Below are 20,164 nucleotides of genomic sequence, written 5' to 3' on the forward strand. Positions count from 1 at the left end.
TTTATCTGTTAATGGTTCTTTCCTTTAAAAAAGGAAAAGGTCCAGGAACCTGTACCTTCTTCATCAACAGAAACCGTAGGTGATTCCAGCAGATCTGTCTACATTTGGAATTCATAAATGGTATTTTGCCCACTGTGGGGTGAACGGGGTCTGTATTAGGATTCCAGCTAGGGCAAAAATGACTTTATTTGACATGCAGCAGACCAAGGGCAGCAGAGTTGGGATATTGTATACAGTCATTTGTCACAAAGCAGTGACCTCAGTAGTAACACTCAAATAATTTTAATGTCTAAAGCTTATTATAAAGGTATATTTCCACACAGTAATCCCACAAGCCTTCCCAGGGCTGCAGCAGCCAGCATTTGGAAAGCTGTTGGATTTACTCTTGTGAAATGGATTCACTTTTGACCTGTTCTATTCAAGCACTGAATCCTGCTTGCTAAAACTGGAAGGGAAGTGGGAGAGGACCAAGTGCAGGGAGGGATAGGGATTGTGGTGTGTGCCACCTTTCCCCAGAGAGGGCTCAGAGCTGCCCAGATGAGCTGAGTGCTCTTTCCTCAGCTGGTGGTGGTTCCTTTCTTGCCCTGTGAGGCCTGGAGTCCCTGGCCCACTTGCATCTGGTGGATGAAGCAACTCAGACAAGCGGTCCGAGGCTGAGCCCTGTGGAAGCAGAATGGTCTGGTGACTCAATTCAAGCACGGCTCCTGATCTCCCCACCCCCACACCCTGTATCTCATGGACGCTGCTCCCCAACAGCTGGGGATAGTCAAGGTTCCTGGGCAGCAGGTAAGGACAGAAGTCTAGTGCAATGAGCCTGACCCTGAGGCTGCCTGTTCCCAAACATGTCATACCACAGGCCATCTGGTGGGAAGAGGGGGGAAGCCTAAGCAGAAGGACGCAGAGGGTGATGGGACTTGTCCTTTCCTTCACAGACTTGAAGGGAAGGAGAGCAGTTTATTTCATGCCAAGCAAGAGGTAGTGAGTAGGATGGCCTATTCCCAAGGCAGGAGGCACACACTTTTCCTGGAAAGCTTTGAGTATCTGCTTCCAGAAAAGGGGAAACACTGGTTCTCTTCCATTTTCTTTTGTATCCTTAGTTTTGGCTGCCACAAGGCCAAGTTCTGTTTCTAATAGGCTGAGGTTCATATCCCACTGTGATGTCCATAGGACACAGCCTGCCACCACCAGAGACGAGCACACAACTCCTCACCCAGTGGCCATTCCAGGACGCTGCTGCCCGTGGAACGCAGGGCTGGGGATTCTGCAGTGCACCGACTTCTCTATGGCCAGGGCCACTCGGGACCGCTGGGCTCTGCCTACCTCCCAGGACGTGGAAGCAGGAACCTGCCAGCAGGGGAAGCACAAAGTAGCAATGGGGGGCTGAGGCCTCTAGGGGTGTGCGAACACAGTCCTTGAGGGAGGGTCCCAAGTTTCCTTAGAGACCTCCCCACTTACGGCATCAGGATGCCAGCACAGGGGGGAAAAACCTCCCCCACCTTGGGTCCATGTCCCCAGGGCAACCGTGCAGAGTCTGGGGCCACTCCCCACCCCTGACGGTACATGGCCACTTCAAGTCACACAGGTAGACAAAAAAATCAGGTCCTTTTAGGGGGCCAACAGAGAGATCATCACAGCAGCAGCTTGGCTCCCAGCAGCAACGCCCAGGGCCCCTGTTCCAGATGAAAGCTCTAGACACTGCAGTCAGGATGTGGAGAATGACTAGACCAGAGAGCCCTCCTGTCTCGCGGCAGCCTGCCTGAGCTTCAGTGCGGAGGTGACACGGAGTCCTCTGGAGTCATAGGTTACCCCACTGCTCCACAGGAGGGAACTGGTCCACCTCGCCCACCTCTGTGCTCAGCTGCTCTCCCAGGGCGAAGGTCAGCCTATACCGAAGCCTCGCCTTCTCCTGTGGCAAAGGGCAGTGTGTGAGACCTGCTCTTCTCCTCTGACCTTGGGGCCCTTTCTGTGCTCCAACTCCCCCCCCCCCCCCCCCCCCCCCCCACAACAGCCACTGAACCAGGGTAGGGAAGGGACACAGTTAATGCAGTATCACAGCACTTCAAGTTGGGAGGCAGAGATCCTAATCTGGGGCAGCCAGGGCTTCACGCTGGACCTTGGTTCTAGCTCACCTTCAGCGGATTTGCCAGCAGCATGACCTGGGTGATGGCTGCAGGTGGCTGGATGGGGCTAAATGGAGACAGCTCTGTCCCAGAGGGTGGCTGTAACTTCACCTTCATTGACTGAGGAAAAAGAGAAGCTCCTCTGAAGAGGGACGGCAGGTGCCCCTAAGAGGGAGTCTACTGGAGTCACAATGGACACATGGCTGTGGCCTCGTGGCCTCTTGGCCCCTCAACACAGGGAGTTCAAGGTAAAGTAACTGCTGCCTCTAGAGGCCCAGGAAGCCAGGGGTACCTTTGGCACTGCGGCCTGCAGCACGATGCTCTTGATGGGCAAGGGAGCTGTATTCAGCATGGACACTACCACCACCAGCACATCAGGCCGTCCAGGCGGACACTCCTTGGCAAAGTGGAAGAGGATGCGGAAGCCATTTTTATCATAGGCTGTCACAGGAAGGGCGCTGCCTGTAAGGAGAGGTCACGTGGGTGTGGAAGGAGAAACCCCAGAGCCCAGAGGGTGTTAGCCACAGCCAAGTGGGGAGGACAGGGCAGCCCTGTGGCCAGCAGGCTCCCTGAAGGATTCTGAGAAAGAGCCTCTCAGAGTACACAGTAGCAACAGGGAGAGGCGAAGAGCGCAGGAAAGCAGCTCATGTTTGCCTCTAAGGGACCTGGGCAGACAGCCTGTGCCCACCCCTCATTCCCTATGACCCCGTAAACTGGGCCCCACCTCCCCTCCCGCCCCAAGCTTCTGATACCTACTAGGCTTAATAGATTCCAGGGGGACGTGCACACTGGCCAGCGAGAGCTCTGGCCCCTTCATGGGGCTGCCCTGGGGCTGGAAGAGAGGGCTGCCGGGCCCCGGGGAGAAGGGGAGGAGAGGCCGAGCAGTGGTACTAGTGGGGACCAGAGGGGAGGTGGTGGCCCCGGGGAAGAAGATGGAGGAGACAGGTTTCATCAGGCCTGATGTCCTGAGAGGCAAGGAGGAGGAGAAGGTAAGTCAGAGACCTGGGGAAGCTACGGGGCCAACCCCTCAAAACACTGCCCCCGCCCCCGGCCAGGCAGAGCTGGTTCTTACTACCCCCTACCCCACCTCCCACCCTGTTTCCAGATTCCCACCTGACTCAGTAGACCAAAAGGGGACATCCCCAGCCCCTCTGGAGTGGCCTCTGGTTCTGCCAAGCCCAGGGCCCCCTCCCCAGTCCCAGCTCTCTCCCGCTCATTACGCTCTGGTGTCTTCAAGAAGATGATCAAGGGCATCCAGCTGGTGCAGGGTGCTATCGCCCAAAGCTGAGCCATGGTACCCGAGGGCCGTGGGCTCAGCCTTTGGGGTGGGGGCCGGTCCAGCTGGGAACAAGAAGGAGCCTGGTTTGGGGGCAGGAACGCTGGCTAGGGCTGCAGGCGCCGGGAAGGAGGGCGGCGGCGGAGCCTGGGAGCTGCCTGCAGATGGTGCTGAGGGCGGGACCAGAGGCCCGGCCGAGGGGCTGGCGGCGGCACTCCCGGGCCTGGGGCCGCCGAAGTCCAGGTCCGACTGCTCGTTCTGTCAGGGATGGAAAGTGGCATGAGCAAAGGCCGCGGAGCGGTCTGCTGCAGAGGGTGGGTTTCGGGTCTCCAACTCTGGCCTCCTTTCCTGGGGACCCTGTGACCCCACCACCAGACTAGCAGCCTCCTGAGGCCAGGGCCAGCCCTTGGATGTGACTCATGTTCCCTAATGTACCCAGGGCAGTGCCCCAAGGAGTACAGACAGCCGTATCTGTAGCCAACTGGGTCTGAGGCTGAGTCAGGAAAGAGAAAGTGAAGCTCGTCGAGCAGTTTAGTGATGTCCCCTAGGTCCCTACCTGGAACAGGGGCCACTGGCTGTTTCCAGCGGACTCTGGGGGAGGAGCAGTGGGGGCTGGGTCAGCAAGGCCTGAGAACAGAATAGGATGGTGAGAAGGGTCTCTGTCTTGGCAGCCCCGCCTCACCCTAGTAGAGTCACATGACAAAATTAGCATCAAGGGGTGTCGGGTTGGGGGGTTTTCCCCCAGGCAGCCTCCAGGGAGAGCTGGATCCTCTTCAATCTTTATATTCAGTGGGGCAGGGGGAACCCCAGAGATGGGGAATAGAGCAAGACAGTCCACTGCGTCCATTCTGGAGTCTGCGTGCAGATTGCCCTGAGGGCCACTGAACTTGACTCTGTCCCTCTACCTGAAGCCCCTTTCCCCACCCCTAGTAAGTACACAGCCACCCCTCAGCCCTCCTCCCGATTCCACACGCCTTTCGGCTCTGCTGGCCCCTCCAGGACACACCCAAGCAGAGCAGCTCCTCGTCCAGCAGGCAGAGGGCATTGCTTGTGCTGGTGGGACCCGGGGTGGCCTCCGCATGGCTGGATGGGTGGCTGCGCCCAGGGCCCGAGGTCTGGGGAGGCGGAGGGAGGACAGGGATGCCAGAGGGCGGTGGGGCCGGGGCCGACACTGAGGATGAGCTGCTTGGTGTGTCCAACTCCGCAAGGTCGATGAGAGTGCCTTGGTTCCTGGAGTGGTTTCCTGGATGGGCGAATGGAGGCGGATGGGACTGATTAGGGGCCACTCTAGTGGCTGCACAGAAGCAGAGCTGTCAGCACAGCCTCCGGCCCAGACAACACCGGAAAGAAGCAAGCAAAGAAAACCCTCTCCACAGCTCCTGGCCTCTGGGAATGGCTCAGAATCCCCTGGGGCCCTGTGGGAGGACTTGCAGGTCAAGCGCTCACGGCTTGGTGGCGGGCCCGGGGCTGGCCTGGACAGGTCCACAATGGAGAACTGGAACATTTTACCTTCAGAGTCTGGAATGGCTGAGGTGGCGACCTCACCATTGATGACCTGCCCTTCAACGACTGTTTTGTAAGAGCTGATGACCCGGGAGAGGTTGTCACTGGCCTGCAGGATGTCCCCTAGAGCAGAAAGAGATACTTCTCACTCCAGGCCAAATCCACGTTCCTGGGTTATCCTTGTCAACTACTCTCGAACTCACCCAAACAATTGTCATTGTCCTCTGTCTCACTGGCTAGTTTGAATAACGTCCGCCTCTTATTCTCACACCGATCAAACAGCTCCTGAAAGAGTCCCAGACCTAAAAATGAGAGCTACAAAGTCCTTTGGAAATCTTCCAATTCGGTGTTCATGTCCAGGAAGTCAGGGGCCTCCTCCAGAACCACGGTCAGTTACTGGCAGAACTGGGCTCAGAGCACACATCTTCCTGCTCCCAGCTTCCACCCCACTGGGTCACCTAAGAGGTCTGCTTAGGACCAGTGGGAGTGTGTCCTTCCTGTCCCTGAGGCGAGTGCGTGCCTCAAAATTCAGAGTATCTGTGTGACCAAGGACTAAAGTGCAGCAGCATCAGGCACAGGGCGGGTCTCTCTACCCAAGTGTCCCCGCGGCAGAGAGAAGTGAGCTCTGATGGTGGGTCCGCAGGCTCACAGAGACTCGGGTGTGCACACAGCTCTTCTGCCCTGACTTAGCCAGCAATCGTGTAGAACGGGGGTGCCACCTCCCCCTCGCCCCAACCTGTCCGCTGTGCTGATTAATAAGGAATGGCAAGTTCTGAGCAAAGGTGGCTCCTGTTCCCAGAGCCCAGCTCCCCCGGAAATGCACCTACCTTCATGAGCTCTTTATCTGCCTCCGAAGAATCCTCTTTGCTGTAATGAAGCAGCATCTCATTGAGCAGCTTTACGTTGTTATTAACCTCCTCTAAAGTGTGCAGACGCTTGGTCACCTTCTGGATCCGTGCCTCATCCTGTATCAAAAATGGTCAAGGAGAAAAAGCTCAACTAGACTCATCCCACAGCCCCCAACGCCCCACAGCAAGGACCGCACCAGAGGACATGAGCAGAGGCTAGGCCCAGGGGAAGCTCCTTTTCATGCATGGCTGTTGGGAACCACGGGCCCCAGTCAAGATGCACCTTTTCCTTTAAAATAGCAGCACCCTGCTTCCCCCCCAGGCTGGCCCGGTCCAGGCTTGCTCCTCTAGTCCATTCTCCCCCAGAAGCTCCAGTGCACCTCTCGCTCTCTGGCCTCTCCAGGTGAGGGCTGGGGGCGGGGGCAGGCAGCAGGCCTCACACCAGGGGAAGGGACTATTGCTCTGTGGCCACAATCCTCCGCCCCAAGGCCCAGGGCCCACTCACTTCCTTCACCATGGACTTGATGAGCTTGTTGGCCTCTTGTAGGTCATCTGGATTTTTGCTTTTCAACAACTTGGCTAAAAGCTGGAAGAGGAGGTACCGAAGGTAAAAGGAAAGGTAGCATCCCAGCTGGGAGACCAGAGAAACTGGAGCTGCCACGGTACTGAGTCAGCCCACGCCTCATCTACGGACGCTATCTGCTGGGATGCACTTTACCTTGGATTTCTCCTCATCATCAAAAACAGGGTTTTTGGGACGAGGTGGTGGAGAGGGAATCAGTGTCCTGTCCACGGGGATCAGGGGGTCAGACTGCACTATGCCTGGAAGGGAACACAAGGGGGCAGAGTGTCACCCTTCCTCACACAGCGAGGGCGGGCACACCCCCATGAGAGGGGTGAGCAGGCAGGACCACCTCAACCAATCACACCGCAGCCGAGCCCTTCCGAGGATCTTCCCCTTGGGAGGGGAGGCCAGACTTTGGGAGGGGAGGCCAGACCCCCCTCATTCTTCCCGGCCTCAGCCAGCCTCTGGGGCTGCTCCGAGGCCAAAGCAAGGTAAGTAAGCACATACCTTGTCTCTTCAGCATGTGATAAGCATCCTTGATCTTTGTTTCTTCTGGCAGGGCCAACGTCCAGCTATAAAGCAGCTCAATAACCTTGGTCTTCACTTTCTCAGACACCCTGTCCCCCAGGTACTAAGAGGCAAAAGAAACAGGGAAAATCTCCTAACTGGTGTCAGAGGTAGAAACCATGGGAAAGCTCTCTTCACAGCAACGAAAGGTCGGGGATTAGCCCCAGTCTTCCAGCCCGCCCCAGAGCAGCAGGCGTCAGGTGCGTGTGACACGGAGGGAACCCACAGTGGCACAGCGCAATCTATCAGTCCATGCCCTGGCAGGCAGCAGCGGCTCACCACTGGGTTTGCATGCACGATCTCCCAGAAATAATGGCATTTTATCTCAGAGGCATCAAGGAGCGTCTTAAGTATGAAAAATTGCTCCCTGTGCTTTAAGTGGCGCCCAGAGCTGAAGCCACACCAGCGAGCCACAGACGCTGAGCGGCTGAGTGAGGAGGAGTAGAACTCCTCACGCCTATGGACGACAGACCAAAGAAAAGTGGCTGCTGTCCCAGGAGCCTCCCCCAGGTGCGCGTCAACGCCTGCTGCCACATCACCTGTCACATTTAGGTCAGGAGTCCATCAGAGGGCTGCCTGTCCGGTGGCCTCAGGGCCACCCTGCCACCCTCAGGGCCTAGCTCTCTAAGGACAAGGTGTGGAGATAGCGGCTGCACGGTGAAGCCGGTGACGGCACAGGGGGAGGAAGACAGAAGGAGTTCCTAGAAATGAGAAGACGGCCACTGACTGACCTTCGGAGAGACGACTTTGATTAACTCATTCAAAAACCGGAACTTCCCCACTTCATTATGAAATCTCCTGCCACAGTTCTTCATACAGGCCTCCAGCACCTACAGCCACACGAAGGGGAGGCGCTCAGCCAGGACCCTGCACACAGGTCACAGTGACTAAACCTTCGCAAGGAAGAAACTGGTTGGGAAGTTTATGTGCACTGCCCGCCCCCCCCCCGCCATGCCCAGAGCATCAGGGTAACGGAATCACCGACACCTCAGGCCCCTCGAACTGCACACCTCTCTTCCGGGGAAGCCGAACAGGAACTAAAAAAAGAAACACTGAGACCCAGGGACGCCTGGGTGGCTTGGTCGGTTAAGCGTCCAACTTCGGCTCAGGTCATGATCTCACGGTTCGTGGGTTCGAGCCCCGCGTCGGGCCCTGTGCTGACAGCTAGCTCAGAGCCTGGAGCCTGTTTCGGATTCTGTGTCTCCCTCTCTCTCTGACCCTCCCCTGCTCACGCTGTCTCTCTCAGAAACACATTTTTTAAAAAAGCATTAAGAAAAAAAAGAAACACTGAGACCCAGATACCAAGACAGTGAACGTGTGGTGTAGAAGGTGCCTGCTTGTAAGATTCTACCCTCATCATTTAGATGAGGAAACAGGCCCAGAGGCAGAAAGTTTCTCTGACTCTGGCTCCAGGGCTCTTTCTAGAAGTTGATCAATGTTTTGGGAAGATGGAAGATAATATTTAAACAGATCTCTTTTTCAAGGGCAGGATATTTGCCCTCCCTGCTCCCACCGACTTTCCTTCCGAAGCACATAAACTACCGTCAGTTTTCTGCGCTGCCTGTGGCCCTGGAGCCTGCACTTGATGCCATGGAGCCCTCCCGCCCCTCCGGCCCCACATTCCCTTTTGTGGCTTTCGACTTTGTAAAGTAGGGGTTTTCCACTACGCCACTACTGACATTCTGGGCCGTTCTTTGCTGTGGAAGCCCGTCCGGTACATTATTAGATGTTCAGCAATGGGGGCCTCTAGCCACTGGATGCTAGTGACGCTCCATGATGTGTGATACCCAAAAGTGTTTCTGGACACTGCCAGACGTCCCCTGGAGAGGACACCCTCCCCAGACTGAGAAGCACTGTTCTAAGGCCTTCTCTCTACAGTGAACGCGACAGAGGTGTGCACGTGGGCCGTCTGAGCGCCTTTCCCATGGCCTGGACGGGCTGGGGCAGAACCTGGGAGACCGGGGAGCTGGGCCGCACTCTGGCTCAGCGCTGCACTGGCCCCTCTTAGTCTGAATGAACTCGAAGCCCCGCCTGCCGGTGGTGCCTTGAGCAGGAACTAGCATCGCTTTTAGCTACAGAACAACTTCTCCTTGCTTCATTTTTCTTCAGTTGGCTAACTCTTAACTGGCAAGACAGCTGCCAGCGTCTCTTCAAGAAGCTGCCTCTGGGCCCCACCCTGGGGCCCCTCAGAGGCACTCAGGGCCCCTGCCTCTGGGTCCCTCCCTTAGCCACTCAGCCTCTCCCGCTAGACCGGCGGCCGTGGTGTGGGGGCTGCACTTCAGTCACACACATTGGTGTTTACATAATGCGCTCCAGATAGACCTAGTATTGGGGACTTCCAGCTGCCTTAGGATGTGAGCCCTGAAAACCTCGGAGAACCCAGTGGGCGCATGAGGAAAGGCCTGGGCTCACTGAAATCCACGGTTGCAATGAACCACATACCGTCAGGGCCTGGACCGCCTCCCATTCCTGTGGAGACTGGATCTTATGGGCCAGCAGCCGGACAGCGATCTGTGGCCTGGGAGACAAGCAGACCCCGCTTTCAGGCGCTGACCCTGGGGCCACATGGCTGGCCTTCCGTGGCCCACTTTGACTTCTCCAGTCAGCTCTCTCCCGCTCGCCCCCCAACAGCTTTGAGACTCACCCTTCAAGCTCTTTGTTGATCTGATCACAGAAGCCAATTATGTATTCCCAGTCCTCCTGGCGGTTGGAAGGATTGGTGGCCTTATCTTGGGACAGAGCAAAGCAAAGGACAATTGAGGGCACAATGGAAAGTGTTCCAACAATTTTTAGGCGTTGATGTGAAGCTAGGTTTGTTTCCAAATTTCTTTTCTGATAAGAGAACCCTCAACAGGTCAGTCCAGTATTTTGAAAGTCACAGATGAAAGGGAAAACAAATTCTCAGCCTTGGGAAGTTTAGAGTTGACCACAGTCGACAGTAAAAAAGAATTAATTATAAACACAAATGATAAAAATCTTCAAACTGACATCTGCAAAAATGTTTGCTGTAACAAATAAGTATAAATAACTAGTTACATAAAAATAAGCTATTAAGCAAGTAGGGAGGATCAAGAAGTGTTTCCCGGAAAAATTAAAGTCAGGTGATACTTGATAAAAAATATATATACTTAGGAAATTTATTTCCTATGTGCCCTTCAAAAATTCTTTCAAGACCTAACTTTCCTTAATGCTTTAAATGTTTTTTAAGTTGTACATAATGCTCATCACCTTAAGTTACTAATATTTACTGAGCCGCTACTAAACAACCATTGTGCTCCATCCCCAGGACCGCGGACACAGAACGTGAACCTGAGCATTCAGCACCCTCTGGTTCAAATGGCCTTCAACAGGGGCACCTGGGTGGCTCAGTCAGTTAAGCGTCAAACTCTTGATTTCAGCTCAGGTGGTGATCACTTGGTTTGTGAGTTAGAGTCCCACATCTGGCTCTGTGCAAACAGCGAGGAGCCTGCTGGGATTCTCTCTCTCTGCCCCTCCTCTGCTCTCTCTCTCTCTCTCAAAACAAAAGAAATATACAATTATTTTTGAAAATAAAAATAAAAGAATAAGTGGTCTCCTATGATTAAGGACAAAGACAAGCGCCGGAGAGTTCTCAGAGGATCACTGCGGGTTTAAAATCCAGGTGCTAAATGTTAAGTCTCCCAATATTTGGCGAGGCCCCCTTTCCTCTGTTATCCCCAGACCTCGCTGGGGTGGTGAAGTGTGTTCCCACCTCTGATTCAGATCTTGGGAGTCCGCCTCTTCCAGAAAGCACTCTCAAGCTGTTTGCTAAATTTAGGGCTTCAGGTTCAGAAGACGAAAGGAAGGCTGAAGGCGTATATCCTTTTTAAATCCCATACTCCCGCGCATTTCCGCAAACGCCAAAAACAGGGCAACAGAACCTAGAGGAAGCCCCTCTGCACAAGGGACATTGTCAGAAGTTCCTGAATTCTGGTTTCTCGTGACTGTGTTCTTAACTTCCCTTTTCCGAACATTAAAAATCACTTGCTCCATGACCAAATCCTAACAAGGGATCCCGGCATCCCCCCCTCCCCCGCCGAGCAGGGTTCTGAGATACAAGTCAGCAGACGCCACCCAGAGGCGGAGGGAAGGCGTGCAGCCCCCGCAGACACGTGCCTTGCTCTGACTGCAAGATTCTGATGCTTTGGGTTCATATTTGGAGGAAAAGAGAAATGTCTGTCCTCAAACATAGAGAGAATTAACAGACCCTTTAAAAGGTCAAGCTAAGGGGCACCTGGGTGGCTTAGTCGGTTAAGCGTCCGACTTTCACTTGGGTCATGATCTCGCGGTTAGTGGGTTCGAGCCCCGCGTCGGGCTCTGTGCTGACTGCCAGCTCGGAGCCTGGAGCCTGTTTCAGTCTGTGACTCCCTCTCTCTGGCCCTCCCCTGGCTCGCGCTGTCTCTCTCTCTCCTAGAAATTAATAATAAAAAAAAAATTTTTTTAAAAAGTCAAAAAAAAAAAGGTCAAGCTAAAAAGGAAGCGGATTAATTCTATCAAGAGTAGCTGTTTATTGCCATGGTGACCTACGAGCTGTCACTTTCCAGAAGCCCCACGTTTCTCTCACTGGTTGTCTGGTATCTTCTCAGGTGCTAGAGTGGCTTTGTTACTAATCCCCATCTTTTGAGATGCTTGAAGTTCTCACGTGACATCAAGAAGCTGAAGGATACAAAAATAAGATGGTCTGAGGAGCCATACCCCTCCCATCGCTATTATTATTTTGAGAAGAGTCTCGTACCTCATGGTGTAAGACGCACTGTTCACAACTGGAAAAGGATGGCGGGGAGTGCCGCGTGGATGCCCCTACCCCCCCATGTGCATGAGCAATGGGCCTTCGCCACATGTGTTCTCTCCAGGCCTCCTGTAGCACTTGTGCTTCCAAGTATACGCCCACTCCCTTCTCACCTGGGTTCAAGTTCTCCAGAATCTCACTTCCTTTCACCTCGACAGACCTTTCTACCGCAACTCTGCAGGGAGCTCTCTGCCTACACGTGGGCACAAAAAGCCCCAGTGTCAGCAACGGTCAGTCCCAGGTCTGGGTATCCGCTCCAGCTCCCCAGCCTACGCAGGAAGCCGACCACAGCAGCCTTAGGCACTGGAGGAAAACTCTGGGGATTCTTCTGGGTGACTCGATCTCTCCATCTGCCCACTGCCTCCCTCCCGCAGACGCATACAACTTTCCACCCACTCAACAAGCTCCATTACCTGGCACAGAGGTGACACCACAGCCTCCCCTGTCGACCCCACCTAGAACAGGCCCTGGACTCTACTTGGACGCAAGGTTTCTATTTTCGGGTCTCTCTTGAAAGCCTTATTCTCTTGTGTGTCTGTACATCCAGATTTCCTGCTCTCATTTTCAGCTTTGTTCCAACACTAGCCTTGACTGTTGTGGGGCCTCAGAAGGTCAAGTGGGGATGGTTCAAGTAGGGGCAACACTGGCTGCCCAGTCCCAACACAGCTCAAACATTTCACAGACCACAAGGTCTATGTAACACATGACTTAGAGATTAAGAGAGGCAAGATATGGGGGGCGCCTGGGTGGCTTAGTCGGTTAGGCGTCCGACTTTCGCTTGGGTCATGATCTCGCGGTTCGTGGGTTCGAGCCTCGCGTCGGGCTCTGTACTGACTGCCAGCTCAGAGCCTGGAGCCTGTTTCAGAGTCTGTGACTCCCTCTCTCTCTGACCCTCCCCTGCTCACGCTGTCTCTCTCTCTCTCTCCTAGAAATAAACAAAAACATTATTAAAAAAAAAAAAAAGAGAGAGGCAAGATATGGGATGGAAGAGCAATCAGGAATGAGCCTTCAGTGCGAGGGTCTTGAATCAAGAGAGCAGTAGTCACCAAATCTTTAAGCGCCCACAGAAAATTGAGTACACAGATCAACTATACTGTACTATACTATTCACTCAATCAATAACATAACTAAAGGGGAACCAAGTACAGAGCACGCTTGGCCATAGAGGGACTAAAGAAAAAGCCCAAGACTCAGAGCCTGCCCTTAGGGGGATTATACTCTTCTGGCGCAACACGGGCAAAATAACCAGAGCAAAAAACGAGAGTGTACTTATATGATCTGCTACAGAAGCAAGTTTAAAAACAAGCTCGTTACTTCTCCTTCCTGACTTCCCCATTTCTATAAATGGTGCTATCATGCGGCATCTTGTCTGGGTGGCTCAGCCGGTTGAACGTCTGACTCTTGGTTTCTGCTCAGGTCATGATCACACAGTTCATGAGTTCAAGCCCCACATTGGGCTCATTGCTGTCAGCACAGAGCCCGCTTTGGATCCTCTGTCCCCCTCCCTCTCTGCCCTTCTTCCGTGTGTGCTTGCTCTCTCTCAAAAATAAATAAAACATTTAAAAAACTTAAAGGAAAAATGGTGCCATCATTCAAAAGCTCCTTTTGCACCCACACCCAGGCATCCGGATTTGAACCCCCATTGCTGACTCCTCCTCTCTTACCCGTTTCCATGAATCTAGGGTCCCTTCCTTCTCAAGGTCTATTTATTTATCCAGCAAGCACAAGCGGGGAACGGGCAGAGAGTATCCCAAGCAGGCTCTGCACTGTCACCACAGAGCCCGACACAGGGTCTGATCTCACTGTGAGCCAAAATCAAGAGTCAGATGCTTCACCAACTAGGCCACCCAGGTGCCCCCTCAAAATCTTTTTAAATCTCTTCCTTCCTTTTTTACCTCTGGCCCCACTCCACCCTCTTCTTCACCTGCTTCTAGAACTTTGGCTCCTGGCCATCTCTTCTAAAAGCCCTATACTGACCCTTGTAAAAAACACTGATTTCATGAGAGATGGTAAGAATGGGGGACCTGATAACCGTCGAAATTTAAGCTTCTTGAGCTGGAATTCCAGCTTTTCCAGAATTTGGTTCTAACTGCCCAGCTTTCTCTCCCACCACACCCCTACTGGAACTCCCTGCCTGAACCAGCCAAACACCTGTTCCTGTATGCCCCAAACACGGTTTCTCTACTTGCATTACCGTCTAGTGTTTTCTTAGCCAGTTTTCCCCAGTCTTTACGGCCTGGCTCAGATGCTACCTCCTCACTGAGAGGATCATGTTTCCATTCCACTTTTTTTTCCATATCCCCAATTTCCTAAAGAAACTGCCTGCATTTTAGCATATACAGTTCTTGCCTTGTACGTGTATCTTTCTAATAATGCTTTATCCACTCCAGGATCACCTTTACCAAACTTACGGCAAAGACAGATTGAACTTAATTTTCATAATACCTCACATAACAGGTATTTCTTATGGACCAATTATAGTAATAGCAGGAGTTCAGAAAAGGCTGAAGTCATCAGGAGACCGTCCGTGCGCAAGGAGAATCTGGGATGGGTCTTAAAGCATTTTGTTGAGCAAAGGGGAATGGCGCTCCCGGGAAAGGTGAGCAATGTGTGCTGCTGGGACAAAAGCATCTGACTTAGCAGAGCCAAGAAGACTCTTAGGAAGCCATCAAGGGGCGTCAGGAGGTGTGCGGCGGTGGGACGATCCGATTACACAGAAGTGCTCTTCTGGGAGCAGAGTGCAGAGTGGACAGAGGGGAAGAGGCGAGACACCTGAAGCACTGGGCCCAGCAGGGGCTTCTATAGTAAGCAGAGGCAATCCACTGAGTGACAAGGACCCAGACTAACATAGTGCTGAACTCCAAGCACTGGTTCATTCAATTGGCCAAGTTCACACCAATAAGCCACAAGAACTGTGAAGGTGAACGATGGAGGAGAATGGAAGGACTCTGAACACTGCCCCTAATGTCACTCTAACTAATGGGAAAGAGCAAAGGCCCGTCTCAGCTCTAGCGTCTGCAGACACCACTGTCTCTCTCCCACTCACAACCTCCACTCTCCCTCAAAAACAGGTCTGTCCCTCTCCTATTTCAAAACATAACTCTAAATCTAGCCTATTGAACGCAGCTGAAGTCAACTTACTCCAATGTCCCTATTTATATCCATGAATCAAACCAATTCCAGGAGCTCCTGAGTAGCTCAGTCAGGTGGGCATCGGACTCTTGATTTCAGCACCGGTTGATCTCACTGTTCCTGGGATCGAACCCTGTGACGGGCTCTGCCCTGACAGCACAGAGCCTGCTTGGGATTCTCTCGCTCTCAAAATAAACTTGAAAAACCAAAACCAATTCCAGTGTAGGCATATCTATATCTGGTTCGGTATCTCTGGACAAGTGGTTTGATTAGAGTCAGGGCGTCCTCCTTCAGCGAAGTGGTGCCATTAGTACCTGCTTCGCTAGGATACTTTATAGATGCATTAAACGAGCGTCTTCGGGGCGCTCTGAGCTCCTTAGAGAACAGTTCCACATATACAGAAGACTTTGTGACCTGCCTGCAACTGCAGATTTTGCAAATGTAACCTGGGTTCAACAACCTGAAGGGGGTTTCTTCTTAAGAAAGGTCAGGCCATTGGAGGAAACAGCCTGGAGGCTCTGGTAAATAAGAGATCTCTGCACAAGGCAATCTCTAGGCATCCTGTCTTATTATTCTGTTCAATTAAACGGACCTCCAGGGACCTATAGGAAAGTTGACTTATTAACCCTTCAGCAGAGTACTACCTGCTAACAAGGTTAACCTGTATTTCCTCGGCAGCAATATGATTTAGCAAGCAGAGCAATAGGCCGCTCTAACTACAGCACTAGGCTGTGTTCCTCGGCTTTGCTCAGGGTACGTTATCAACGATGACTCGTGAAGGTGTTCAAGTGTGTGTGTCTCCAACACAGACATAACCGAGCTCTGGCCGCTGCAGGAAAAGAATAGAGCTCTGTTCTTTATCCTACTTCGGATTATTCTCACTTCAAACGTTCTACCTCAGCGAAGCGGCCACTTCTCAAATACACTGTCGCAATTCTGAAGCTGTGTGTGTATACTCGGCGGCGCCCAAAGCCGCGGGTTTTCTCTTGGTCTGAGATGGAGGCGCGGGGGTCTGAAACNCCAAACCGCCGATGCACGTCAGCCGGGAGCACTTGGCTGCCGCTCCCCGGAACCCGCGGGGCCCGGACAGGACGGAGGTCCCGCCGCCGCCGCCGCGCGCGGCCGTGGAAGGAGGCGCTGGGCGGGGGCCGGGGCGCCCTGCTGGGGAAGGGGCGTCCTGCTGGGGAAGGGGCGTGATCGCTGACGGCTAGCGGCGAGAGCAAGCCGAAGCGCGAGCCGCTCGGAGACGCCGCCACGGGACCCTGGGAGAAGGTGGAGGGAGATAGCGGGGGGCGGCGAGGGGGTTCGAGGACAGACAGAAGCAGACAGAAGCGGCCGCGGCTACTCACTCAGCCAGGACTCCAGGCTTTCCCCTTCCGCCTCCGCCATATTGCAGCCGCCCGGGCCGGCCCTGCGGCCTCAAACCTCGCGAGAACCGGCAAGAAATGAGCCGGGGCGGGGCCTGCATGGGGGCCTGAGAAGAGAGCGCCCCGCCGCCGACGGTCGAATCAGACTGCGACGAACGAGAAGCCGAATGTTTCCTTCTGATTCTTCACTTTGGACCTCTGAGTGAGAAACTCTTAACTCCGGACTAATGGCGTGACGCACAGATTTAGGACCCTGTGGAGTCTTTCCCCGTCTGGCGTCACTCGCTCGGGCACCCCGAGGACAGCCCCCGTAGGGTCCTCGTGGCCAGCCAAGATGGCTGCGTCCTCGGTGAAGGCTGCGCGAGGGTGGCCGGTCCTGGCGCTGGGCGTGCGGAATCGTCTCCTGCGGCTTCCAGGGTAAGAGGACTGCGGGAAGCTGGGGGGCCGCTTGCGTCTTCACGGAGAGACCTGCCGGGAACGAAAGGACCGCAGGCGGACGGTGCGGGGACCTGGAGGGAGCCTGCGGGCCGGGACACTGGGTCCAAGCCTCTGAATTAGCTGTGTGACTTTGGGCCAGCGTGAAGGTTTAGTGATTGTTCCCCGCGCGACGGGATTCTAATTCGAAGCTGGAAGCGCGGTCTTACGAAAGAGCTCAGCGCTGGAATTTTCTGTTTTGGGAGAGGTGGGGGCTGGGGGGAGACGCTTAGTCGGGGCGCCTATAATGTGGTTCAGGAGCCTCTCCTTCCCGTTGGCACTTGACTTGGAGGAGACTTTTCTGGCCTTTTGGGGGCGGGGGGGGGGATTTTCTTACCTCTTGGGACAAGAGCCAGAATTACCGCATTCAGGTTTGCCTAACGGTCTCCGTGCCTCTCCCGCCAGCGGGTTGGCAAACATGCCTGTTGTTAAGTAAGACCTTTTCTCTTGTGGGGGTCAGCTCTTCCCCGCCTCTTCCTCTTCCTCCCCTCGCAGGCTAACCCAGGTGAGGTGGAGCCGCTATGGTCCTGAATACAAGGATCCACAGATTGACAAAGAATATTACCGCAAGCCGTTGGCGGAGCTGACGGAGCACGAGAAGGATGACCTGGAACTCAGGAAGACTCAGCACATCAAAGCTGCCCCAGCGACGAAAACAAGCTCTGTGTTTGATGACCCAGTGATCAGGTTAGGTGGAGGCAAATACTTTTCGTGCCACGATAGGAGGGAGGGTCTACAGTTAGGATTCTGTGGAATTAGGCCTTGGAAACCTAAATGTGTTGCCTTTCTCCTTGAAGTAAATTCACCAACATGATAATGAAAGGAGGAAACAAAGTCCTGGCCAGATCCCTCATGACGCAGGTGAGCAGCACGTCTCCAGTCTGCTTTCTTACAACTTTATATGTGGCTTTCACTTTGGCATAAAAAAGTACAGCTTCACGTACCTGCCATTAGAATGACCTTCTCTAGATATTTGTGGAGGTGGCAGCTTTAATAAATCCTGCAGGAGTTGGCCACTACCTTTCACTTCCCCAGTCCCAAATCTTGGCCTGTTGCCTGGTCCTCACTCAGGAAAGAGAGAGGCACTTAGGAACGTGCTTTATAAGTTGTGAGAGAGGAGCCACACTGTTGTAGAAGAGCAGGATGGGAGGGGTAAAGGGCAAGGTACTGGCTCAGCTGGGGAAACCCTTTAGGGAGCCTGGGGCAGTGTCTTTGAGTGTATGCCTTTGCAGACTCTGGAAGCTGTGAAGAGGAAGCAGTTTGAGAAGTACCATGCTGCCTCTGCGGAGGAACGGGCAACCATCGAACGCAACCCCTATACCATCTTCCACCAGGCACTGAAAAACTGTGAGCCTGTGATTGGGCTGGTACCCATCCTCAGAGGTGGGCATTTCTACCAAGTGAGTGGTCAGGGCTGGAAAGCAGGGCTGCCCACCCGTGAAACAAGATGGTGGTGGGAAGTGCTTGAGAGTGGGAGGGTCCAGAATTAGACCAAGATGGACAGTTTTATAGAGACTAGGTTCTGTCAGAGTCTGCTCACCGGAGTCCTAGTGTAAAGCTCACAGGCAGAAGATGGGAAGGGAAGAGAGCAAAGGAGCATCAGAATTCCTTCTTCTGGAAATCTACCCTGCCCGCATTCTGTCCGTTATGCTCTGTTCTAAATTGTAAGCTTCTTCTGGTGAGGGGACTGTTTATAACTTACCTTCGTATACCGGTGTCTAGAGTAGCGCTTGACCCATAACTGATGCTCCATCACCATTTTCTGAACCGATCGAGGGCTGTTATCCCACTTAATTGTACGTCACTGTAATAAGCCAGTGTTCTCATCTGCTTTTTTCATGTAAACTTCATGAGGGAAGAGACTTTCCTTAATGACCGTGTCCCTAGGGTCTCGCGTGGTACCTGGTATATAGTGGTGGTTTAGCAGATGGTTTTTGGACAAGAGGATCATGTTTTTAGGCACCCGGGATCTGAGTTAGCAGAGTCACCCCAGCTTGATGGGGCTTTTCCCAGTTGATGTTCATATCAACTTGGCTGAGCTTCCATTTAGAGGTGAAAGAGGTCGGTGCTTAATGAGTGTTTGCTCAGGGAATGCCCCTATGTCTGCTACGCTGAGGTCGCCCAAGGGTGGGATTAACTCAGAAGAAGGGAAGCGTGGCTACTCCTTACAGCTCAGGCAGGAAGGAGGCTGCAGCCCTGACAGGTTCTTGGACTAACTTGCCCACGTCTTGTCTCATCCAGGTCCCCGTGCCACTAGCCGACCGGCGCCGTCGCTTCCTGGCCATGAAGTGGATGATTACTGAGTGCCGGGAGAAGAAGCACCGGCGGATGCTGATGCCCGAGAAGTTGTCCCATGAGCTGCTGGAGGCTTTTCACAACCAGGGCCCCGTGATCAAGAAGAAGCATGACATGCACAAGATGGCCGAGGCCAACCGCGCGCTGGCTCACTACCGCTGGTGGTAGTGGGAGGCGAGGGGCTCTGGGGGGAGCCCGCAGCTCTGTGCTGCGGGAAGTAAGGAAACACTTGACGGTTAAGGATGCAGTTCCTTTTTCAGGGCAGGCAAGCCTCATAAGGATGGAACAACATATTTATTGCTTGTTAGTCCTTTCTTTGGGGCCTAGAACTTGCTCTTCTTATCCCATCTGCTTACTAAGAGGGAACATAACCACTTTAGGTTTCCCACAGGAAACGTGGGGCCCATCCACCTTCTCCCCCTCAATTTGGGGCAGAAGTTAGGATGATATGAAAGGAAGCAGTTTTAATGTTAGAAAAGCTTTATTAGAAAATTCTCACCCTGAACTGGTGTAGTGTGTGATGGGGTGCCGCCATTTACTAAAACCGACTAGAAATATGGATGTTTCCGAAGTGGTCCTTGTATGAAATGTAAAAAGCACTTTCTGGTGTGACTTGTGCTCTGCCCCCTGATATCCCAGAGTATCCCACCAGTAGCTATGGGGGACCCATTTTGCAGATGGGGAAACTGAGGCACCAAGATGGCTGTTGCGCCAGTGGCTACACAGTGCAGTGGTTGTTAGAAGCTGCCTTTCTCTGCTTGGCCCAGGTTGGAGGTGATTGTGGGGGGGCGGGGTGCAGGACTGTTTGGTGTTTTCCCTAGTTCCTGAATCCAGGAGGGAAGGTGCTCAGGGCAGGACCACAGCAGAAGTGGGAAAACCACTCAGGAGCTGTTGAAAGTCTGGAAGGGACAGTCTGGGAGAGGCAGGGAGTTGGGTAGGTGAGAGGCTGGTGCTTCTGGTGAGGCAGCCTGATCAGGAGGCCTAGTCGGAGACCTCGCTATAGTAATACTTGTGGGCAGCGGGGGTCGTCTTCCAGCCGGCCGCCCGAAATTCAATGATCTCCAGCAGCAGCAGCTGGGCCAGGGAGCTGAGGCCGCTTGGGAGCAGGAAGCCGTCCCGGATTAGGACAAAAAGCTCATCCATGCGCTGTCGGTTCATCTTCTCCAGCTGTTCCCCCACCCGATGCAGCTGGAGCACCAGGCAGTCCACC

General features: G+C 53.7%; 3 protein-coding genes across 8 annotated transcripts in view; 1 reads left to right on the plus strand and 2 right to left on the minus strand.

Annotated features, from left to right (window-relative positions):
* Positions 1-168: 168 nt before the first annotated feature.
* GGA3 (golgi associated, gamma adaptin ear containing, ARF binding protein 3) lies at positions 169-16,300 on the minus strand. 5 transcript variants are annotated; one of them, XR_013332765.1, is made up of 18 exons: positions 16,168-16,300; positions 9,524-9,608; positions 9,322-9,397; positions 7,611-7,709; positions 6,820-6,943; positions 6,466-6,569; positions 6,253-6,333; positions 5,727-5,864; positions 5,103-5,184; positions 4,906-5,022; positions 4,403-4,639; positions 3,953-4,023; positions 3,341-3,654; positions 2,877-3,085; positions 2,413-2,582; positions 2,130-2,240; positions 1,211-1,906; positions 169-660 (listed from the first exon to the last, which is right to left on the minus strand). XR_013332765.1 is itself a non-coding variant. In XM_077754371.1 (17 exons), the coding sequence occupies exons 1-17, from the start codon at positions 16,205-16,207 to the stop codon at positions 1,796-1,798; spliced, it is 2,169 nt and encodes a 722-aa protein (XP_077610497.1). In that variant the 5' UTR covers positions 16,208-16,300; the 3' UTR covers positions 169-1,795. The 5 variants fall into 5 exon arrangements, 4 of the variants coding, with proteins under 4 accessions (XP_077610497.1, XP_077610508.1, XP_077610518.1 ...); XM_077754371.1 differs by having other exon boundaries at positions 169-1,906; XM_077754382.1 differs by lacking the exon at positions 7,611-7,709 and having other exon boundaries at positions 169-1,906.
* Positions 16,301-16,515: 215 nt separating this feature from the next.
* Positions 16,516-19,511, plus strand: MRPS7 (mitochondrial ribosomal protein S7). Its single transcript, XM_077754429.1, has 5 exons — positions 16,516-16,602; positions 17,155-17,346; positions 17,457-17,520; positions 17,892-18,059; positions 18,901-19,511. The coding sequence occupies exons 1-5, from the start codon at positions 16,520-16,522 to the stop codon at positions 19,120-19,122; spliced, it is 729 nt and encodes a 242-aa protein (XP_077610555.1). The 5' UTR covers positions 16,516-16,519; the 3' UTR covers positions 19,123-19,511.
* MIF4GD (MIF4G domain containing) overlaps positions 19,417-20,164 on the minus strand; it is a 4,456-nt gene continuing 3,708 nt past the window's right edge. For both annotated transcript variants that reach the window (XM_077754441.1, XM_077754451.1), the window contains exon 6: positions 19,417-20,159. In XM_077754441.1, coding sequence (XP_077610567.1) covers positions 19,936-20,159 — 224 coding nt within the window. In that variant the 3' untranslated portion in view covers positions 19,417-19,935. The remainder of the gene's footprint in view (positions 20,160-20,164) is intronic.

This window comes from Crocuta crocuta, unplaced genomic scaffold (assembly GCF_008692635.1).
Source record: "Crocuta crocuta isolate KB4526 unplaced genomic scaffold, BGI_CrCroc_1.0 scaffold50, whole genome shotgun sequence".
In the NCBI taxonomy this organism is placed as follows: domain Eukaryota; kingdom Metazoa; phylum Chordata; class Mammalia; order Carnivora; family Hyaenidae; genus Crocuta; species Crocuta crocuta.

Bases quoted from the DNA above. Each gene is read 5' to 3' on its own strand.
- MRPS7 (XM_077754429.1), top strand. From the start codon at position 16,520: ATGGCTGCGTCCTCGGTGAAGGCTGCGCGAGGGTGGCCGGTCCTGGCG. The intron at 17,347-17,456 runs GTTAGGTGGAGG...TTCTCCTTGAAG, and splicing joins TTTGATGACCCAGTGATCAG to TAAATTCACCAACATGATAA. The intron at 17,521-17,891 runs GTGAGCAGCACG...ATGCCTTTGCAG, and splicing joins CCAGATCCCTCATGACGCAG to ACTCTGGAAGCTGTGAAGAG.
- GGA3 (XM_077754371.1), bottom strand. From the start codon at position 16,207: ATGGCGGAGGCGGAAGGGGAAAGCCTGGAGTCCTGGCTGA. The intron at 6,944-7,610 runs GTCAGTCAGTGG...TTTGCCTCTTAG, and splicing joins TCAAAGTCGTCTCTCCGAAG to TACCTGGGGGACAGGGTGTC. The intron at 5,023-5,102 runs GTGAGTTCGAGA...TTTCTGCTCTAG, and splicing joins GGACAATGACAATTGTTTGG to GGGACATCCTGCAGGCCAGT.